Source organism: Monomorium pharaonis, chromosome 6, assembly GCF_013373865.1.
Source record: "Monomorium pharaonis isolate MP-MQ-018 chromosome 6, ASM1337386v2, whole genome shotgun sequence".
In the NCBI taxonomy this organism is placed as follows: domain Eukaryota; kingdom Metazoa; phylum Arthropoda; class Insecta; order Hymenoptera; family Formicidae; genus Monomorium; species Monomorium pharaonis.
In genome coordinates, this window is record NC_050472.1 from 24,675,647 (window position 1) to 24,694,137 (window position 18,491).

An 18,491-nucleotide genomic window follows, 5' to 3' on the forward strand; every position below is an offset into this window, starting at 1 on the left:
AATATTTGATCAATATCGTTAAGCTGAATAAAGCCGGATTTTAATCTAGAATTCTCCTGGCAATATTGCGCGTATGCAATAATAAAATAACGTGCACCTCGTATTAAAGGCAGATTCACTGTGTTCTAACGAGCAATTATGCGATCGTATAAAGCTTGATGTGCCGGGAATAAACAGTAATTGCATGGATGTCCAATTAACAACTGTATATCTAGAAGGTTTGTATCCTGTATTATTTCTTTTAACGATTCGAGTAACACAATGTTGCGTCAATGTTATATTTCAGAAAAAGTTGAAGTAATATTACTTTTCTTTTCCACGTGTCGACTAATGCCGATTACGGTTTGTTGAATATCTTTCCTTAATGAGAACCACAACGTAATTTTAATATGTAAAAACGAGAGACATAGAGGAAATTCAGATTACAGTTAGAGAAATCAATGCTAAATGAGATTACGAGAGCGTACGACGCGACCGAAATGCGAATGATAAAGATACGAAGTGAAGAGAGGAAAGCTCGTGAAGGTTACGAAAGCTGGATGTGCTCCAAGGCATGCAAGCGGATGGTCCCAACATGAACCTTTTCGCGCTCAAGCTGACAGAAGGATTACCGAGACTTTGCTCGGTTACATAAACAATGCAAGAGCGCATTTTTAATTAATTCTCTAAAAACAAGTTTAAAAATCAACTTACGAAAATGAAATTTCTTCAATTCATTCAAGCACAATAGAGCTTTTAAAAACATAAGTGCGATTTTCATACGCGAGCAAGATGATTGTAAAATAATTATTAGAACCTATTTTTTTAAAGATTCTTTACCCTAAGATTTTATTTTTTAATGTACCAAACTTTGTTTTTGTATTCTTTGTCTTAACAAAGATGGTATGCAAATATACTATTAAGCAATTAATTAAGATCTCTTTTAGCATTCGCCTCAGCTATTATATATATTATCACTTTTGAATGAAGCGACGTAAAACTGAATATGTATTTTTACATATCAATTATCTCGTCGCAATGCATTTATTTCAACCTGAACAGCGAGACGGGCAAGAGTGGGATAAACGACGCAACGTCCAGGAGTTCGACGAATACCTCAGGTCCCTCACACGAACTGGCGGAATCCGAATGAGATACGAAAATAGATGGGGAAAGGGGAGAGCGGAGGGCAAAGGGCGCGAAAACTGGATGTGCTCCAAGGCACGCGGGCAAGAGGTGTCGCGTGCACGGGCTTGCGGTTCTCGCGGCGTCACGTCGAGAATCACGTCGAGAGGATCTCTCCTTCCTCCCCTCTCCACCCCTTCCCCGTCCGGGTGCGGTCGCGTCTCGTCGTTGTCTATTCTTCCCTATTTCGTCAAGCTTTTACCGCGCTGGTCGGAGTTCTGTCTGTGTCGTTGCCATGACTACCAACGTGCCAAGGTGGTGCGTACACAAAAGTATCAGACCTCGCTCGTTTCTCTTTTTTTTTGTGCGACGTGTGCACCGAGGACGGGGGAAAAAGGGGGGGAGTGACGCGAGGTTCAAGGTATGAGAGTCAGATACTTGCGCCCTTTACAAAGGGGCGATATGTGCGAGACGCGAATTCGCGCCGGTAAAACGATTACTTTTCATTGCCGTGCTCCTTTCTGCAATTCACACCCCTATGTCTGCTGCCGTTTTAATTGGGAGCGAGACGCTTTTCATTTCAACAGAAGGGTTCAACAGAACGTTCGTGGAGTACAGTGACGCGTTAGGAATCTCGAGGAAATATCGCAATTAATCGAGTTTTAAAAGTGCTAAGGAGATAAGATGGCCTGATGGGACATTTAACGAGACATTTTTGCATCTTATTACATCAAAAGCTAATTTACAAATAATAACCACGCACTCCATTCAGCTCATCATATTACCATAGTATATTATGCATCGTCTTACGCTTACCTGGCTAATTTTGTTTATGGAATCCCATTATTTCTGAGTGGTTCCCATGCAAGCATTGTCCATGCGTGACTCTGTCATGGAGATTACGATCCCCGATCGCGTATCTTAATTGTATACGCTTTACAGAGGAAGTTATTACTCTTTTTCATTCTAAATTGCTCCGCGTTCCGGTAAATGGTTCCGGAGAATGAGTTCCACCACTTGCCCGGCTCTCTTCTCACGCGAAATTAAATCGTTGCGCGCCGAACAATACGCGTGCCTAATTCCTGAAGACGCATAATGACAATAATAATACGCGGCGGGCGCGTTTCTGAAGGAGCCAGGAATGCGGATAAGGGGATAATGAGAATGTTTTGTACCGACGTGCCGCGGCGCCGCCGTGTGCAGTCGTCGTCGAGGATTCTTCGTGCCCCCTTCGTACGAAACGCCATTGTATTCCACGTGCGGTAGCAGCGCGGGAGAAACAACGTGGAATAGAGGTCTCCGCGGCCGCGAGCGATACTATTGGCGATCGCGATACCGTGATTGTCACGCGGATAACCGACGCATGCAAAGCAGTCGCAATTAAGCCGGGATGATTTGCATAAAGGTATTGTTTAATGGGAGAGAACGACCGCGTGTGAGGCGAGAGACGCGCCCGGCCGCGAGAGGGAGCGAGAGAAATACCGGTGATGAGCTCACGATAATTCGATTGCATTCCGTTGCCCGGCCGTGCAACTGGACGACGGTCAATGTTCAACGGCAAGGCAGTTATCGACATTGCGACGAGTGTCGATTAGCCGCAAATTGTGGTCGCGCAGCGATAAATACCCACGGCGAGAAATAACAGCGCGACTGCAGTAAAAATCCCCGCCTCTCCTCCTGCACCTCGCGGGGACACTAATGCGTTTTAATATCTACTATTGTCTCTTATTTCTTCGGCACGCCAAAGTCCGTTCTTCCGCGATGGGTGGTCTTTCTGCATGCCACGTCGAGTCGCGTCACGACTTATTCTAAGATAAAGCGTGTTGCGGGAACGAGAGATACGTTCGCTTATCAATCATTCACGGAAGAGAATATCGTAATCGCGGAGCCGCGAAAAGATTAACGTGCGCGAGGCGCACAACGGGAGGGGGTGAGGAACGATCCGCGTCGCGCAAGCACGACGCCTCGTTTCGCACGACGCGTCGTGCTTTATATCCTGCTTGCAGGAAAGCCGGACGTCAATCCTTCTTAGATTAACGCATTCCCTGCTGGCGTGCGCGCGCCCGTTCGGGGCGATGATTTATGATGTTATATTTCCCCTCGCGGCATTTGAAATGGAGATGTTTCAATGGTAAACGTCCGTCGCGGGGGAGGGCGAGAGGGGGAAAGGGGACCTTCCATCGCGACGCGGCGTCGTGAAAAGCGCCGTGCCGGGCCTCGAGTAGCTGTTAGCGGAAACGCGGCTATTACGGGCGATATCGAAGTTATTAATTTCCGCCGCGCTGCACTGTGTTGTACCCCGACCCCTCCCATCGTCACGTCCACGTCGCCGTCCGTTTGGTAACGAGCGCATCCCTTCGCCGGCTTTACCGTCGCTCCGTGACTTTGCGAAGGACGCGGGGAAAGTTGCTTTCGCGGGCTTGAATAGAATACTTGCAGCCAAGCCTCGTGAAGCACCGCCGCCGCGCCGGTACGCAAACCGCTTGGTCATCGCGCGATTGATCGGACGGTCAGACATATCCCGACGAATAAATGCGATGTGACGAGTAACTTCGCGTTTAATATAAATATATATATATATATGTGTGTACAATAAGCGGCACCGACATCGGTATTTCCGACAACGCTGCCGCATCTTCTAAAGATTAATATCTTTGTTACGTTTTAACGTTTAAATATGTAGGAAACTTGATTCAAGGAAACTTTTTGAATTAATGAATTCCATAAAAATTCGTAAAAATCACATCCACATGTAAAAAATATTAAATTCATTATATTTTGTTAAGGTACACATATTTCACATATTTATCATGCAACTTGAATAACAATAATAACAAGATTAATAAATTTTTATACTTCTATATTTTTGTAATATTTTCGCTTATCAATCATTCATGCCCAAATTTTTTCCAACGTTTCATCAAATTCCGTCAACATTTTCCCCTACATTTGCATATGAAATTTTTCCCAGATTTTTCCAAATTTTAAAAAGCCTCCAATCCAATAATAACGCTGAAGATAAATATACAGTTCATAAAATACAGTATGCGAAAGGATGAGATATGCTAAAGAATCGCGCGCGAAATACTCTACCCAAGTTTCCTTATTTGCGGTGCTTTGTTTTACGAGCTCTGTGCAAAGATGAAGCGCTATGATGGCGTTAAAAGCATATACTCGTATCTTTTTATTACCTTCATCATTCAATTGATGTGCCACTAAGAAAGTTAAGCTTTATCACCTACACTACGGCTAAGGGACTCGACTCGGCTTTAATATACGGAGCTTAATTCCTCTCGCCGTGAAAGCATCTTTAAGAAGAATAGCTCTTTCCACAACGTCGCGTAATAGCCATAAAGTATCGCCGATTGAAGAGTCGACATTGCGGTGAAATATAATAATAAAAATGTGATACCCATATAAAATCTTTGTGGTCACTTTCGTCGAGTCATGTAGCAATAAGCATTACAATTAATTTATTCTTTGAACGGTACGCGTTAACGAGAACAAAACGAGAATAAAGACTACACTTTATTTTTCCCTTACGTTTTTAGATTATATCCGTCTCTTCCCCCTCCCCCCCCCCCCCATCCTTTGTGCGATATCATCCGAGATGAAAAACCAATCGGCCAAAGCAACGTCGCTAAAAGCACAATAACTGGGCCGCGAATCGCGACGGACAAATCGCGTTATGGCAATCATCGCAGAACGCCCATGCGACTCACTTTTTTTCCCTTTGCGCGAAAGTTCCTGTTGATTGCCGGCAGTGATTCAATTGCTCGTACGGAAACACGACCAGGACGCGCGCCGTCAGAGAGCAATCGCGTTAAAAAGCCTTGCCGTCGGGTTTGTCGTTCGAGAAAACGCGTTCTGTTACCTCTTTTTTTTTTCTCCTCTTTACTCTCGCCGAATGTATTTTCGATCTAGCTTTAGCTGCGAAAAACGGCCAATGGAGTCGCAATTCGTCGCGTCGTTATCCAGAAGCCCCGAGGGCCGATCACACATCTTTCGTAGCAAACGGCAAAAAGAGGGGGAGAGGGGGAAATAATCGAAAAGGAGTACGATCGCGCCAGCGAGGAAAATATATTTCTGCTCGGGTCACTTTCGAAAGATCGACGTGAAAAGAAAAAGCTAAATTTCGGCGAACCTCGCAGATCTGATATGAATTCATCTATCTATACCGTCTTATATTTCGTTGCATTGTTAAAGAAAAATGTAGGTTTGAAAAGAGTTCTTTGAAACTAGATTGGTTTCCTTTTCGTATCTTTCATTCGTATCACTTTTCCTATTTCTTTCGTACTTTCCCTCTCATTTATATATATTTAAAAGTTATACTGAATCTAGATTCTTCTTCGTGAGCCATCGTCATGTTGCGTATACATAAAACTTTACACGACACGACCATCTAATCTGCTTGTTAAACAATATAATACAAACGGAATAGCCGCCGTTTGGATTTTAGATGAAAGCTCGGCATGTTGACGCAATTCAATGCGCGGCAAGGTACACAAATGCGGCTTTCCCTACGGTGGTTCCGATCCAGACGGATCTGATCTGCTTTCCCGCGTATTTAGCAATCAGTGGCCAAGGAATCAATCCACCGAGTAAGCATTCCAGCAATTGAATTTGCAATGATCACTATCAATTCAAGTACAGTGTATCATGTACCCTTATAGCTCTTTTTAGTTGTAATTTACTTCGTTGTACAATAGCACCAATATACGTGTGTGACGACATGAAATCCTTGTTATACTAATAGTAGATTTTCTGCCATTTCGACGGACTTTAAAATAGATACTGAAATTCTAGTACCAGTTTCAATGTACGAAAAAATGATGTTTCGCGAAGATGCACGCGTCGTTATCTTTTATTTGAACAGCCGGCGCTCACTTGCCGCATACGGAATTTCACAACGGCTTCGAGACGAGAGGAGGACAACAACACGCTATCACCGTCACAATAAGCGGAACGTGACATTGGCAAAATGCACTTGTACGAAGGATAAACGCATCGTTCTAGCGGGATTCACTCCGTACGAGCGCGTTCCACCACCGTCGAGTTTTTGTACCGTTTGTTATGGATATTTCTACTTAAAAAGTGAAAACGTGTACGCGATATGTCGTTGAGTTTGACGTGTGACGCGCAAGCGTATGATACGTTCATTAACATTCATTCCGCTGCGGATATTGTGCATTGGGATAGCGTGCGCATTACTATCCGAGAAGGACAGAATGCAGTTACACATGCTATGCTAGGATAAGCGCACTTCCGAACTTCTCTCTCACCCCCTGTCTCTCTCATCGTCGCGCCTCTGCTTGGCCGCCCATCCTCTTACTTGAATTCCAGTCCAGACAAACAGGCTTGCTCTCTCACAGTCCGCGCGTTTCGCCAAGCAAGCACAAGCCGCGCGAGAGTATTTGCGTATCCCGGCAACCCCCGCTCTTGGGGGGTTCGAGCTCGGTTCTGGCTCTCGGCCCTCTAGCTTGGTCGGTCTCTCCCACCGTTGTGTACTACGCGACAACTGCTAAGTGCTGCAGCAATCCTGGCATCGACGTCTCTTACACGGAATTACTGTTAAGCGCGCGCCGCTTCGCGCATTTCCGCCCTAAACTGATTAGTCCCCATGATTCAACGGAATATCTCTACCGTTCGGCGCCGTGAGGGGTAGGATCGAGAATTTCACGAGAGCGCGCCTGAGAACCCGGTCAAGAACGTCGAAAGACGAGGGGTGTCAACGATTCACCGTTGAACATTAGGCACGTTGACTCGAAGAATTTTGGAATTTAAGCGGGAGTTTACGGGGATCATGGTAGCACTTATTTCGATACGATGTAGATTCCCTCCATTCGCATTTGATTCCGAATGCTGAACATTTTTATGGTTTAGACATTTTACATATTTTTATGTGACGAATGTTTTTGACGAATAAATATACATATAAGAAACATGCGAAAAAAATATGTTTTTTCAAAATAACGTATACGTGTTGCAAATACATCATATTAAAAAGATACGTTTTTTTTTTCAAATACATCAATTAAAATTAAATTAAAAATGCTAAAAGTGATCAAAATAACGCTTTTGTAAAATTAAGAAAACAAATAAATTTAAATTTACAATAGAAGTAAGATAAAACGAAACGAGTCCTAATAATAATAATATTAATCAGCTAAGAAAATAAACAATTAAAAACTCGAATATTTTCAATGGAGAGGAGACAAAAGTAGAAAACGAGTCGAAGTTAAAAATAAGTTATCAGAAAGTATGCGGGGGAGAGGAGAGAGAGCGAGTGAGAGGGAAAACTTTATCTCAATTATGTATTCATAGCTGGAAAAGGTATAACGCGCACGAGGATGGCGGTAGAAGTCAATAGAAATGAAATATCAACGCTGTCGCCGTCGGTTCTACCGTCCTCTCCCAGCCATCTTTCCAATACGAGATCTAAAGTGTTTTTCGATATCTCGAAAAATTCCGCCGCGCCACGGCGCGCATTCCTCGTCTTGGTTTTATTTTCTTCTCTCCCGGGCGCGCATGGCCGATTGCATGTGCGCTAGTAATATAACTATCTCCTCGAGCGCGTATCTCAGCGGCGAAAATCAGTGGTGGAGCCGACCGCCGCGCCTCCAAGGAACATACAATCGTAACTTCGAATATTTCTTACACGCGATACGATATATGAATGATATCAGATGGCAGTAAATATTCATTCAAAATTTCATTATTATACAGCAGATGTAGTTGCACACGAGTAAATGCACAAATATTATATTATGTATCTGCTTTAAAGCTCGTACTTGTAATTGTTACACAAATTTCATATTGAAAAACAGGTAAGATATTTATTGTTAGAATGACACTTTCGTCATGATGTATATAGTTCAAATCATATTTTATATGAATATAAATACCATGAAGAAATTTAATATAATAAGTTTTTTAAGTAAATTTTTATACTTAAAAAATTCATGTCACATACGCATGGTTGCACCAATGCTTTGAGACAATGTCTTCAAGAACTCCTTTTTTTCTCAGATTTTTTCGCTGTACTCACATTCGTAAAAATAGTTAATTATAATCTCGTATGCTTATCATCAGAATACGATAATTGTATGGCGCTTTGCGCGATACTTCCAACGTTAATTACATGCAATGTACATACATTTTATTAATACGTTTTATAAAAGCTAACGTGAAAAAAATATGAAACTCAATTGTAATGCTGAATTTATATATTTCACAGTTAACAGATATACGGCTGTACTTATTAATTAATTTATAACACTATTCAACTTAAAGCCGTTTATAATCGGAAAATTCGAAAATAATATTAACAATTTAATACGATGCGATACAGTGCGATTAATTAAATCAAATTAATGCATGATCATTAAAAAATGTAAAATTGAAATCTAATATTGCAGATATAATATATTTTAAATCTATGTATTAATAAATAACTGATACGGTTTTCCATTACTTTAATTACTTAATCCAACGATTTGCATTGATATGCGAATATTACTCTTTACTTTTAATCCAAAAATATTAAACAAATTATGTCAAAATTAACAAAAAATTCAGAACACGCACAATTCAAAATACATTGTAATCTAAATCTAAATTTTAAAGAATTATTGTTCACATAAATAAATACGCAATAAAACAATAAATTATAATGGCTGCAAAATGCTTGCTCTGATAAACAATTAGTGCATTTGCAATTAATCGTTAATTGCGAGAGTTAATCGATCACGTGTGTTGATAGCTAATTGTTCATAGGAAATAATCCCATATGATATCTTCTGACACTCGACATAATCATGTTTTCGACATGATCGATGAGTAATGCGAGATAAGTACAAGCATTGCAAGGTAAATCTCGCCGCACGGCACAAGCTGATCTTGCGTACTAAAACAAATGTAAAGACCACACACAAGTCTTACCAACACGAAATATCTATTCTGAAATAACTCTGTATGTCGAATATTCTGTTTCTTTCATGTCAAACTAATTATTAATATACAATCAACATAATAATTACACGGTAATACACGGCTTCTTGTTATAATCCGATTCAGCAATTCGTATATATTATTCTGTGTTATAAATCGCAAAACAATAGATAAATTATATTTAAATCGAAAAATTCAAAGTGCGATACACGAGATGTAATTGAATCCAAATCTCATTAAGTATGTCGTAGTGCGTAATTAATCATTACTTGTGAAAATATTGTGGAGTAATAATTTATCAATTTCATTTTCTGGAAATAATTCAAATCAGATACGACAGTATCCAGTTTTTCCCACTCCAAACGAGATAAATCGCGTGAATTATCCGCGATTTGAGAGAAAATTCAAGGCTATATGGAATGGTTCGTGCCGTTTACCCGTTTGTTTGAACAACTGACAACACTGACATATCCTGAATCCGTTGTGTGACATCTAGGAAAAATTAATTTAAAACAAACACTGCTATCTCGATAAATCGATGTGCAAGTCAGGAAAATTCAGCATTATTTCTTAAGCTATAGAAATGTAATAAAGGATAATATTTTACTTTATTACATTTATTTTTATGTTAAACAAGTATTTTTGCAATCTCTAAATAAATTTTTCACATAATTATTTTCCTCTCAAGCTTTCTTTTTAATTGCAAAAAATATTATAATATTCAAATATATAATGTTTTTTAAAAACCTATTTAATTTGCGAGAAAATAAAACTCGAGTTGTGCCTTAAGACAAACGTTAAACGAAAAAGTAATATCAAGACTTGTTATTCTTAAATTTTCCAAGGAAAAGTAACTATCTATATACGGATCTTGCAAAAATATATATGATATATGGAAACTAAGAATCGTCTATATTATTCTTGTTTTACGTTGCATGTACTCAAAATCAATATGCTACTCGTATTACTCTGTGCAAATATCAAATTTGCTCGGGAATAATCTCTCTTAGGAGAATCTTCGTTGCCATAAGTAGATTCACGTATAATAACATTATCATTTTTGGCGACGTTAAGAAGCTTAACGAGCTACGAGCAACCACAGGTTAAGTTATGGACGGACTTCTCTCTCGGTTCAAATGTGGGATTACCAGTATATGTTTGTCGATCGATATCTGCGTTTTGTGTAACAAATAAGACGTGGGACAACAGTGTTATGCAATGCGTAAAACACAGCACTACCGTAAAAAAAAAAAAAAACGTCGATGATCGGCAAGAAAAGACGCGTGTCACGAGATTCTACATTCAGATACATTCCTATGCAACAATCACGGCAGTCGTTGCACATCGAGGAAGGTAGGCAACGTCCGTTCGCAATTGCTCCATTGTTAGACTATTTAGATATGTTTCATTGGTAAAGACGTGCACAAAGGAACGATGCCTCGGCCCTTTGGAAATCGCGCCCGTGCCTTGTATGCATGCACTCGCCACGGAAATCGTGCGAGGCATGCAATCAATGCATTAAATAAGCTCCCGCATTCAAATCTGATTTAGTCCGGGCTGCTTTCGTAAGCCTCGTATCTCAGTATAGTTTTCTCAATCCATTACCGCGTTCTCGTAAAATGATTTCTATACTGCGAGTACGTCGAGTAAATCAGGAGAAAGAACGTAATTGAGGACTCCGTGTTCAAAATGGTCCTCTATTAGCCGTGATTTATGTTGTACTGCCATGAAAAGTCGAAACCATAGAAATAATATACGAGATAATTGAGCTTTCTGCGCTATAGACGTAACGTTAATGCTATTGTAATTAAATCAGGCTTAAAGATAACGTGATATTTTTGTGTAAAGTATTTTTTTTTATTATGATAACACGAAACGCATAAAAATAAGCTACCAAAGATATGCGAAAAGCAATATTTTTTCGCCCCTAATGATAATAGCAGAGTAATGGTGCTTAGAATATATACGCTAATACGTTCTTAATTGCAACGCTTTACTATTCACCAATTAAAGCGCATAGGCAAATTACGGTTAGTAGGGTAATTCACGATCGATGGAGTTATCTATTTCAAACGACCTATTCGTGTTAATGGCGATATAAAACGAATCTATGTCACTTGATATCAGAATTAATTGCCAAACAAAAATACCACGTTACGCTAATAACTGTGCATTAGTATCCAGATGATTGTGCGTATTGGCCGCACTACTCGCGGGAATAGTATTACTTGCAAACTCGTGCACGCGCTCTAGTTTCGCTTCGCAAATGAAAGGACGGGGCGACGAAGCGGCGGAGGAGAGTTTTCTCCTTTGCGCCTCTTAAATCTTAAGCAGAGAGACAAATGAAGTCTAGGCGCGACTTACCGTTAGGAGGGAACTCGTAGAAGAACGCAGATCTCGGGCTCAGACAACTGGAACAGAGGAAAATTACGGTTAAAATATGCTAACAATTAAAGGAACGGCGCCGCTTGGCAAACCGCCCGGGCGTCTACGCGCTTTTCCGCTTCGTTTCCCATTCGTTTTCACCCGCGCCGGTATTTTGCCGACGGTGCGGTATCGCCGGTCACCGAACAAACACGGTCAATACACGGTAGCATTCAAGTGACGGGTAACGATGTTAAGCGTAATAGAGTGATTGGTCGTCGGGATTTAATACCTCCTTTGATACGCGAAATGAATCGGCCAGCGCGCATTTCGATACTATTACACGTCGATGATGAATTTACCAGTATTTACGGAGTTAATTTCAATTTAGTTAGTACGTATTATTTCAATTTAATGCATATTATAGCGGCGCGATTTGGCTTCTCGCTTGAGTTTAACGCAGTTATTTGCGTAATGCGCGAAATATAGCGTGATGCAAATTGCGGACGTTCTTTCTAGATTCACGTAGACAATAACATTTGCGAAGCGCAAAAAATACAAGGACGCAATAAATTGTTTGATATATACCTATAATCCAAAGTAATTTTTACTTTAAATACGAATTATATTAAAGTTTAAAAAACCAATTCGAAATAACAGAAAGATTCCACCATGATAACGGTAAAACAAAAATTGTCCTGTTCCATGCAGTCGGAAGTGATCTCCCTATAGGGCCTCAAATTAGATACTGATGGTCAAAGGTAACATTACACGTGCGGTTTAATAAACGTGCAATTCTGTATAGCGAAATTGTGGAATTGTTATGTCATTAATGCAGGTCTCCGTAGCGATATACGCGGTTTGCGTGATCGTACATTGTCCATCGAATAATCTCGGTTTTTTTTTTCCATTACGTGTCTCTCCATGATTATCATGTACAAAACAAGCTATCAAAGTGATTTGCGAGGATATATTTAATTTAATAAGAACTATGTTTTAATGTTCAAACATTTTTAATAGATAACGCTCTCGTACTTTTTATTCTAATACTATCAATTGACAAAAGCTGCTGTAATTGGGACACTGGCAATAACTTAGAGAGTTATATATTCTAGGATATGTTTATCCAATTTGTGGATTAGTAATATTAACAACTTGCAAAATTGAGTAACCAAAAGATATATTTTGTTGCCAATGAAAAGACATGACAATTATAAAAAATTCGAAATATATCTGTTTATTCGTTATGTGCCATTCTTTTACCTGGATTCTAAATGCGCTGTTATATAAATAATGTCATTTTAATGTGAATGCAATATATATAATTGATATAATGACAACCTTTTCCATTTAATTGTACGAAGAGTATGCACAAGTTCCAATGCACGTCTCGGGACACGTGAAGCATCGTGTCACCATAAATGGCGATAGTTCGCCGAAGTATCCCAAGTATCTCCCCGAACCAATAGACGTAGTCGATCTCTTACGGTAGATCGCGGCGGAATGTGCGCGCGCGGCGATTTCCGGCGTTTGAGTGTTAAGGGTCGAGCGCTCACTAATCGTCTTATTGGCTGATCCAACTGATTCGGGGTTTCTATCGAATGTCCCGGTACAAAGCGATGTCCAGTGTAGGAAGTCGAGAAATGTCGCGGATGGCACAGACACACGTACTCGCGTGTACGGCAGGATGGCCCGCGGAATGGAGAGAGAACGGCGAAGAGGTCGGTAGTTCACGTGCCAGAGAATCGGTAATAGCGCGTCGTATCTTGCCTCAATGTATCCTGATACAACGCGCCGTAATACTAACCGCATACTAATAGGACCCTTTGACGAAAAGCTAACATCTCTCAGCGGGTAAACCACGCTGCAATTCCGGCGGCCTGCCTCTTCCTCTGTCTCTATCTATGGTCCACCATCCGGAATCGATTGCCTGGAGTGGCCCCTTCTCCTCAATGGATTCGTAATAGATTCCGCCGGCAACGTAGTACAAACGAAGAACATCCGTCGCTCTCGAAAATCGGCACCACGCTCGGACGCATCCGCGTCAGGTACTGTAGCTATTATTAGCGTAGTGCTGATTTCGCGAGAAATCAAGCAATTTTCACCAATATATGCCAATGGTGACTCAAAAGAAGAGTCGTAACATTCACAATATATTTTTAATTTAATAATTGATATTAAATTATGTGTGTGAGTGTGTGTTGGCGCTTTATACTTATTTCTTTGCGAGTCCTATTATATATTTTTCAAATAATTTTTGCTGATAATTTAATAAACTTATATAAGAAAGGCGAAATGTAGAGAATTTTTTGCTTCTCATTCGCGATAAAATTTTCAGAAAAAGTTATTACGTTATTGAAACCTTACTAGCTGAAATCTGAAAGCGCAATTTACTCGAGAGTTCCAAGCGTCGCAAAATCGATCGTCGCCGATTTGTCACGCCAATTCGAACTATACAACTGTATTGGAACTTCACGTTAAGCTTACAGCATCCAAATTTAGAAGGAGCGATTGCTTCTTTCTTAGATAATGGCGAACGTTACTATGTGCGGAGTAGCAATCGATTTAGAACTGTTAAGAGTCGCGATTACTACGGCGAGAGTGGGCGTTGCAAGGACCGTCGCGTATTTCACAAATGGATGGTAAAATGTTTCCGTTGCTCGCGCGGAGAATCCTGATGAAGCAGCGAGAGTGAGAGCGCGAAGGCTGGCGTAAAATATGCACGACCTATCGTGAATGTTTCGTATGCGTATTGAAAACTGTAGGAAGTCCTACTCGCCTCTGACCTATTTGGTGTCGTGCTCGGATATGCAAATTCTTCCGATGGATCCAACATGAGTATCCTGTTGCGTTTCTCGTATTGTTTCTCGTTTCTTGCTTTCTCCAGGAAATAGACTTTGTATTCACTAACATAACATTTTCTCCGAAATGTTCTTAAAACCTTATAAGACTTATCATGCGTTTTACATTTATTTTTCGATTCTCGTTTTTTAAGTTTTTTAGTTTGTACAAAAACAATATTCAGAAGATCAATAATATAATAAATTACTACTTTTTAATATAATTAAAAGATGCTTTTTATCGTTATTAGTGCCTTGTAATAATTAATGTTAAATGTATTAGTAATAATCTTTTTCATATTTTTTTTCATGAACTATTTAAACTAATATAAAAAAGTTTGAAATAAAAATTTTTATATTTTGCATCCACAGCGAAAGTGCATGTTGTAGAGTTTTATGCTTAAAAAAAATATATATACACATATATACAAAAAACATTATTTTATGTGACGCGAAACATGGCAACTAGCTAAATTGCAAACTAGATTCAGTATTTTTTATGGGTGAAGACATGCCTGCGGTTGACGTCGAATACGTAGAGCGCAGTTAGCGAGAAGGGCATAGAAACGGCACGTATCCGGTTTGCTGCATTAACGTGATTCCAGTATAATCACGCGCGATACATTTGTAATAATGAATGAATTTACGAGAGAATAGCAGTTTCCGTCGTTATTCATAAGCGCACGTTCCTCGTTGAAATTTCAACAAAGTCCGTTGTTTTTGTCTGACAAAAATAATCTCGCGTTTCATATAAAATGCATGTTACCGCAAAACCCACATTTAGCATTACGATATTGGATTACGTTTTTAACAATCGCATTTCTTTCACGCACGAAAAGCAATAAATGTCTAAATTCAACGAAATCTGGTCATTCAGTGTTGAATTTTAATAGAAACAAGATTCATAAGTGAATGGCGGCGATGTAAAATAATAATAAAAATAAGTTTTGATACTGATTGTGAAATGTCATTAAAATATAAATTTTATTGTGAAAAAAATTAACGCGTTAAATAATGGACCTATTGTTTTACTACAATCTAAAAATTTATATAATCTTGTTGTCATTTATATATAGATTATAACTGCATGTCAGTTAGTAATAATAATAAAAAATATCAGCAAAATATAAAATTTAGAAAAAGCTTTTTAACAATTATTTAATTCTGTTGCCTAATATACTAATTATATAAAAACATTAATTTTTTAAATAATGTTTATATTTGATGTTACGTTAACAACCATTTATACAAAGAAAATTTTTCTCCAATGAGTCACGTAATTGTCAACAATATAATAATCGTAATAGCAGCAATAATGATAGTTCCATAACAACAATGAAAATAATTTTCGACTAGTACTGGATATATCATCAAATAGTTTCGCGGCGGAGATAATGAAGCATCGTTCGAATAATTAGGCTAAGCGTACAAGTACAATTCAAGTCTGCTGCATTTGGAATTGTCCTGCATTCGGTGCTGTGTAAATACATCTGTATGGATGTCATGCGAGAAACAACGACGACGATTCCTGGCGGGGTACATCCCGCCGGATTGAGGCGGAGGAGAGGGGGGGAGGGGTCGAAAAATCTGTTGTGTCCTGCGGGATCGATCGGCTGGAACGCGGCCCGACACAATCGCAGGCGGCCGGATGCGAGCGCGCCGAAATATGGCAAAGGACTAAAACTACGATTATACACGCGGGATAACGCGCGAGGTCGGGAGTATTTCGCGGCGCGGATAATCGAGCGCGCGCATTCTGGTGACGCGACGCGCTGCAACGCGACGCGATGTGCGCGCCGACGAGTCGATAGGATTACCTGGCCGTCGGCACGACAAAACCGACTATCGGCCGTGGCTGTCAGCACGTCAGTCAGGCTTTACTTCGCCGCGTTATTGTCCGTTTATTAATTTATGACCACGGTTCATGCGATTGTTTACAACGCGAATGTCCCGATGACCACGCACACATGGTTGAATCATACCTATCGTTAAGCCAATTATACTTGTTCGCGACTCTGCGACGAGATCGCTGGATGCCCCTGAAGATGGAATGCAGGGTGAGAGGACGTTCGTGGAAAGGATTTTGATAAAGTGCACAATGCTTAAGTATCACGTGGACGTCGAAATGTCCGAATCGTATCGTTTATTTACAGATCGCAACTTATATATATCACACGCGTTTTCTGGTTGTTGAGCACACTACGGAGATGGTCTAGAGTTGAGATAGAATGTCCACTAACTCGATAAGAATTGTATTAATTATTACCGGTGAGGACGATGATGCCCAGTGAGCCGGTGTCACGCGGCGCTGGCGTGCGCGTGGCGTGACGAGCTTGAGTCTCTCGATTGATGCTGTACCAGAGATTGTGGGTGAGTCTCTCTTATGAGGGTGATAATGAGTCCTTCGTTGAGCACTTGTCTGATGAGAAGTCTATGATTTCACGAGATGATTCGATCACTAAACTGTAAGCACTAGTACCATGAAAACAGAGCGAACTGCTGCCATCGAGAGCACGTACCGAAGAGAGCTTTCTAGTGTTATGCGCAGGTAGGCGCGCATGCTAGTGCTCGGCGATTTACGCGAGCGATGATCAATAGCTGCTGCCATCTGACGTGACGGCGCAAACTCACTACATGCAGAATCCCGAACAATACTTTTATTATAACTTATTTCCTTATCGTTAAAGGAATATACCAGCTTGACGAAGACGATGAAAACTAAAACAGCATCATCGAGAATCGAGCGAGGAAGAAAAAAAAACTCGAGAGAGCCGTGACGTGGTTTCGTATCAGACATATGTATATAGAAATGCAGCAGCCTCACGAAGATTTGAATAAACATGCGTCCGGAAGATCTGCGTAAAAAGGATTTAACATATCTGTCGTGACGTCGCGGCGCATGAATCCCACGAGAAGCGAAATAAGACGCGCACGTTTGAAAAAGAACCGGCCTGGTCTACTGCATTTTGATAATGGCGTTTGCATTCGCGCAGGCAAATATCCCTCGGAAAGACGTGAGACTGGCCGGTCGGTTGCATCATCGGCGACGTAATCGTTAAACGCATCATCGACCGTGTGACAAACGGCCGGCGGTTCGTCGGCCGTGTGCGCAACTGTGTGTATAATTAATGCGAGCAATCCATTCGTCAATCGGACGCGATATCCATCTACGCGTTGCTAATGAATTCCGCGATCGTCGTCTAGCCGCTTCGACGCGCGTTCCAACAGCAGGCACGACGAGATCCTCTCGCTCGAGAGACGGATAGATGTGGTTGCAGAGTTACTTCTCTGCCTCGGAATTTTTCTTAGATTACATTCCACTATACATCGGATTATATTTCAATGATTATTTTTTCGATACTTGTTGCATATCTATTTTTAATATTGTAGAAATTTATTATTGAAAACAAAATCTTTATTTCGCATTGTTATGGAGCATCTCAAATGCAATAAAGTCCTGTCATAGATAGACAATTCGTTGATCATACAATTAGTTACTCCAGCAAAAATGTCATTATCGTGGCTTTGGTGTAATAAATTTATTGGAAATTGTAACGTCTATCACGTGAAAGCTTGCGTGAAAGTATTCGGTTGAAGCGTCGAAGCGAGAAACGACGCGCATCTCGTCGGCTGTTTTTCAATATTTTTGCGGCCTGTCTTGTTACCACGCGGTACATGCTTTATAGCACCGCGATAAATTACCATGAAGTTGGTAATTATTTTTGCGTGTGTGAGCAACGGAGAGCGCGCTCGACTCATTGCGGCCAACTTGCTGAATGTTTCGATGAAATTAATGAGCCTATTAAAAATTCAATAATGTCCTTTGCGGAAATTTTTGTAATCAGATAAGTTCTCAATGATATGCAATAAAGACGTAATACCATGCTGATGTTTATCCTTTGACTAAAAGAAACTTCATTATTGTCTGTATAATTATTATTATTCCCTTCTATTGATTATCTTGATAACTATATTATAAAATGTCACATGATAAAGAGAGCAATTAACTGATTATATAAAAGATAATTTCATGAATTGCAAACCAATAATATATAGACAATTATATTAAATATTTCTTAAATTTCCTTAATATTTATTGATCGCTTAAGATTTAATCGCCGATTAATTTATTTCTATAGTTAAGACTCTTTTCGTTTTATTATTTTCTTTGTTATTTTACGATAACTGCATTTCTCGAGTCTTCTTATTTAAGAGAATAATAGACGAGCGCTA

General features: G+C 40.0%; 1 protein-coding gene across 1 annotated transcript in view; it reads right to left on the minus strand.

Moving 5' to 3' along the window:
* The window catches only part of LOC105834137, a 70,624-nt gene extending 56,370 nt beyond the window's left edge, over positions 1 to 14,254 (minus strand). Inside the window, exons 1-2 of the mRNA XM_036289089.1 lie at positions 14,198 to 14,254; positions 11,419 to 11,497 (exon numbers count right to left, since the gene is read on the minus strand). Of these exons, the coding sequence (XP_036144982.1) occupies positions 11,419 to 11,497; positions 14,198 to 14,254 (136 nt within the window). The remainder of the gene's footprint in view (positions 1 to 11,418; positions 11,498 to 14,197) is intronic.
* Between the last annotated feature and the right edge of the window lie 4,237 nt (positions 14,255 to 18,491).